At 47.6% G+C, this 4,790-nt stretch overlaps 1 protein-coding gene across 1 annotated transcript; it reads left to right on the top strand.

The window, feature by feature from the left end:
* Positions 1-4,384: 4,384 nt before the first annotated feature.
* On the top strand, positions 4,385-4,558 carry LOC308258508 (COP9 signalosome complex subunit 9-like; the record flags this gene model as incomplete). Its single annotated transcript, XM_080689133.1, has 1 exon — positions 4,385-4,558. The coding sequence occupies one exon, from the start codon at positions 4,385-4,387 to the stop codon at positions 4,556-4,558; it is 174 nt and encodes a 57-aa protein (XP_080545259.1).
* Between the last annotated feature and the right edge of the window lie 232 nt (positions 4,559-4,790).

Here is a 4,790-nt window from a genome sequence, read left to right as displayed (position 1 = left end):
AGGAGTTCATGGCAACCCTCCAAGCAGCCACTGGCAAGCTGACCTTCCCTCCCCGAGGTCAGCCGCCCACCAGCAGCGTCACATCTGGATCCTGCCATCTCGCGCCCACTGTCCACCTCCAGGACCTCCCTGCGAGGGCCCCTGGCCAGAGCTTCCCAGCCCTCGCCCTCCCTGGCCCCTGGCTCACCTGGGATCCTCCTGCTTCACAGGCTCCTCAGCCCCTCCCTTGTCCTGCTCCTGCCCACTCAGAATTAGACACTGTGGCTTAAGGCACTATGATTTCATCAAACTTGCATTTAAATTACACTGTAGTAATGAGTTAAGCTTGATTTTGAAATTCAGGTGATACTGTTTCTGCTCGTTTTTCTTTTCTTTTTTTTTTTTTTTTTTTTGGTACTGGGGATTAAACCCAGATACGTTCTACCTCTGAGCTACACCCTCAATTCCCCCCTTTATTTTGTATTATTTTTATTTATTTTGGTGGTACTTGGGGTGGAACCCAGGGACTTTCTACCTCCGGGCTATACTCCCAGCCCTATATTATATTTTATTTGGAAACAGGGTCTCACTAAGTTCCTGAGAGCCTCGTTAAGTAGCTGAGGCTGGCTTCGAACCTGCGCGGTCCTCCTGTTTTGGCCTCCCAAACGTGGGGATTACAAGCGTTCACCGCCACATCCAACTTTTATTTTTTATTTTAAAATAGGGTCTCACTAAATTGCTGAGGCTCCTGCTACATTGCTAAGGCTGGCCTCAAACCTGATCCTCCTGTCTCAGCTTCCCAAGTCCTGGGATTACAAGTGTATACCACCGCACCTGGGTAGATTCTTTAAATGGAAATCAAAAAGTTGATTCTAAAATATACATGGGTGGAAAGTGGGGGAAATCGACATGGGTCAATGAGTGTGAGCTTGCCTGCATAGTTATCAGTTCTGGTCTCCTAAGTCAGCATGGCGACCACTGTGGATTTAGCTGATAACACTTGGTATTTATTAAAGAGTAGAGTGTTCTCACCACACACAGGTCACTGTGCCAGGTGATGGTTTATCTTGCTTGGTTATGGTCATTGTGTCAAGATGTATCCATACATCAAACCTCAGAGCTGAGCATGGGGGCACCAGTGCTCTCAGTGGTTGGAATACTGAGACAGGAGTATGGCAGGGTGGAGACCAGCCCCAGCCACTTAGTGAGACCTCATTTAAAAATATAAAATAAAGCCTGGAATGGTGGTACACCTTTGTAATCCCAGGATTTGGGAGGCTGACAAGAGGATCGCCTTGGCAACTTAGTGAGACCCTGTTTCAAGGTAAAATACTAAAAAGTAGATGGCTTGGGGGTGTAGTTCAGAGGTAGAATACCCCTGGGTTTAATCCCCAATACCAAAAAGTAAAATAAAGCTGGTCATGGTGGCACACACTTGTAATCCCAGCATTTGGAAGACTGAGATAGGAGAATCGTGGTTCACAGAAAGCCTCAGCTACTTAGTAAGGCTCTCTGCAACTCAGTGAGACCCTGTTTCAAAATAAAGAATAAAAATAGGGCTGGTGGTATAGCTCAGAGGTAGAATACCCCCTGGGTTCCATCCCCAGTACCAAATAAAGTAAATAAAAATAAAAATTAAGTGCATAAGTTAGCCAGACATGGTGGTACACACCTGCAATCCCAGTAGTTAGGAGGCCGAGACAGGAGGATCTCAGGTTCGAAGCCAGCCTTCAAGACCCTCAACAACTTAGTAAGACCTTGTTTCAAAATAAAAGCAAAAGAGGCACCAAGGAGGTAGCCTAGAGGTAAAATGCCCTGGGTTCAATCCCCAGTACCACCAAAAATAAAAATAAAAACGGGCTCAATCAGTTAATTAAATATATGGAAAAGCGACCAGCAAAAATCAGTCCGTGTAGCCGGGCGTGGTGGCGCACGCTTGTCATCCCCGCGCTTGGGAGGCAGAGACAGGAGGATCGCGCAGGTTCGAACCCCCTCGCTGGCTTAAGAGACCCTGTTTCCAAATAAATATAAAATAGGTCTGGGAGTGTAGCCTGGGGGTAGAAGGGTTCCATTCCCAGAACCACTAAGGAGAAAGAAAGAAAAAAGAAAGAAAGAGAAAGGAAAGAAAGAAAAAAAGAAAGAAAGAAAGAAAGAAAGAAAGAAAGAAAGAAAGAAAGAAAGAAAGAAAGAAAGAAAGGAGAAAAATAGGGCTGGGGGTGCAGCTCAGAGGTAAAGTACCCCTGGGTCTCACCCCCAGTACAGAAAAAAAAAAAAAAGAATTTTAAGTATCAACGTTTACTTATGTTTTTAAACTTTAGATGGGGGCCGGGGTGTGACTCCGCTGCACGGGGCTTCCCCAGCATGTGAAGGCCCTGGGCTCAATTCCCAGCGCCACGAATAAAACAACCTTTCAATGAGAGGAGAGGGAGAAGACAGGAGAACTGGACCGGCAGAGACTTCCTGGGGAGCCGAGCGCAGTGGGCCACGGGGCAGACATGTGATCAGAAAATGTGCAGGGCAAAGTTGAGCGCAGAGGTTAAAGGGAGGTGAGAGGTCAAAGGTTAAAGGGAGGTGAGCAGTTTTCAAGGGCCAACAACAAGGAAGCCACATGCACCACTCAAAAATCCTCTTCCCCACTGAAACCACAGCAGCAACGTTTTTTTGGTGTTATTTGTTTTTGTTTTTGTTTATTTTGTGGCTGGGGGAATAGAACTTTGATCTACACCCCAGCCCTTTTTATTCTGAAACAGGGTCTTCCTATGTTGCTGAGAGCCTCACTAAATTGTTGAGGCTGGCCTCCAATCTGCAACCCTCCTGTCTCAGCCTCCCAAGTACTAGAATTATAGGCTTGCACCACCATGCCTGACTACAGCAAATATTTTATTTTTTTAAGGCACTGGGGATTGAACCCAGGGGCATTCTACCTCTGAACTACACCCTCTGCCTAATTTTATTTTTATTTTGAAACAGGATCTTTTAAAGTTGACAGGTCTTATTATTTGCTGAGGCTGACCTCAAACCTGTGATCCTCCTGTCTCAGACTTCCAAATACTGGGATTACAGGCATGTGCCACCATGGCCAATTTACAGCAAAAACTTTGAAAGAGGACAGAAATTTCCCTTAAGAGCAACTTCAAAAAACTCCAATCCTTAATTGTCCATTTTTAAGTAGTGAATCAGCCGGGCGTGGTGGCGCACGCTTGTAATCCCCGCGCTTGGGAGGCGGAGACAGGAGGATCGCACAGGTTCAAAGCCAGCCGCGCATGCTGGCTTAGGAGACGCTGTTTCCAAATTAAAATGTAAAAATAGGTCTGGGAGTGTAGCCCGGAGGTAGAAGGGCTTCCAGGAACCCCAATACCACCAACAAATAAAAAATAAAATAAATTCTACTTTCTTAAGTAGTGAAGACAAAGCCAGGCTCTTACAAGCTGCTAAGGCTTTCATCTCAGGCGCAGCTGCACTCGCAGGTGGACTGAGGCAAATGCTCCTTTTTTAAACAACTGGCCTCCTGGATAAAGCAAACACAGCCGCCTAATCCCACAGGTGGGCAGTGCTTGAGCGCACCAGTGCCATACTTGAGAGGCCATTCACCTTTGACCTCGGGATTGAGCACACGCTTCACCGGCCCAGCAGAAAATCCAAGCTCGGAATTTGAGGCAGGGTTTCCACCCAGTGCAGAAAGACTTCACACCAGCGTTAGGTCAGACAGTCACACCAGCCTCCGCACATTAGCGATACCCTCGGCAATTTAGTGAGACCCTGTTCCAAAATGAAAAATAAAAAGGGCTAGGGGTATAGCTGGGAGGGAGAACGCCCCTAGTTCCAACCCCAGAATCCTCCCCAAAGAAACAAAATCTTATCAGACCATCACCCATCTGGGATGTGTGCGCTCAGCCTCAAAGGTGGAGTTCGCGCACTCAGCCCCATTCCTCTCTCCTAACGGAGACTCTGCCTCTGACCGTCACGTTCCCTTCCCTCCGACTCCCAGGCTCTGATCCTTCGATTTTCCTCTGCTTTTATGACTTCCGGGGTTTTAAGTCCACCTATGAGTGAGAGCGCGCAGTGCTGGTGTTTCCGGTGCTGTATATTCCGCACTGCTGGAAGGGAGGACAGTGCTCTCATCATAGAAGACGTTCAGTGCCTCTGGTCACAGATGGCCTGGTTGGCTGGACTCAGCCATTCCACGGTGTACTGGAAAATCTTAGCATCATTTTGTATCCAAGAAAGATGTACGGCGGCGTCACCTGCAATCCCAGTCCCTGGGAGGCTGACGCAGGAGAATCACAGGTGGGACCTCTCCCTGGTTCTAGGGTAGAAGTCAGTTAAAATGGGCTGGGGAGTAACGAGCCGCAGGAAAGAGAAGAGAAATGCAAAATACTATTTTCTAAAAGTATATATTTTGCAGATGAAGCCAGATGTGGACGAGATGTTCCCCAAGGGTGCCTGCCCCTACGCGGACCTGGACGAGGCAGGAGGCATCGCTGGGCTCCCAGTGGATCCGGCAGCCAACGAGAAGGCAGTTCATGCCGACTTTTTAAATGACTTTGAAGACCTCCTTGATGACAATGATGTCCAGTGAGATTCTCCCAGCTGCACTCACGGCCATGGTCCCGCGCCCATCTGTGCAAGAGGACGGTGTCACGTGGCTTTACCGACGGCGGAGATGACTAGAAGTGAGGACTTGGTCAGCCAAGGAAAGAGAATCGTTGAACTACCTGGATATGCTGTTCATTCCTGACAGGACTAGCCTTTGTCTTTATGTCAACTAAAAAATGCAGCAGGATCTCAAAAAAATAATAAAAAATGAAAAT

Source organism: Muscardinus avellanarius (assembly GCF_963383645.1).
Source record: "Muscardinus avellanarius genome assembly, chromosome: 2".
In the NCBI taxonomy this organism is placed as follows: domain Eukaryota; kingdom Metazoa; phylum Chordata; class Mammalia; order Rodentia; family Gliridae; genus Muscardinus; species Muscardinus avellanarius.
The sequence above is the reverse complement of the archived record's forward strand: the minus strand, read 5'-3'. Positions and strand labels throughout refer to the sequence as shown.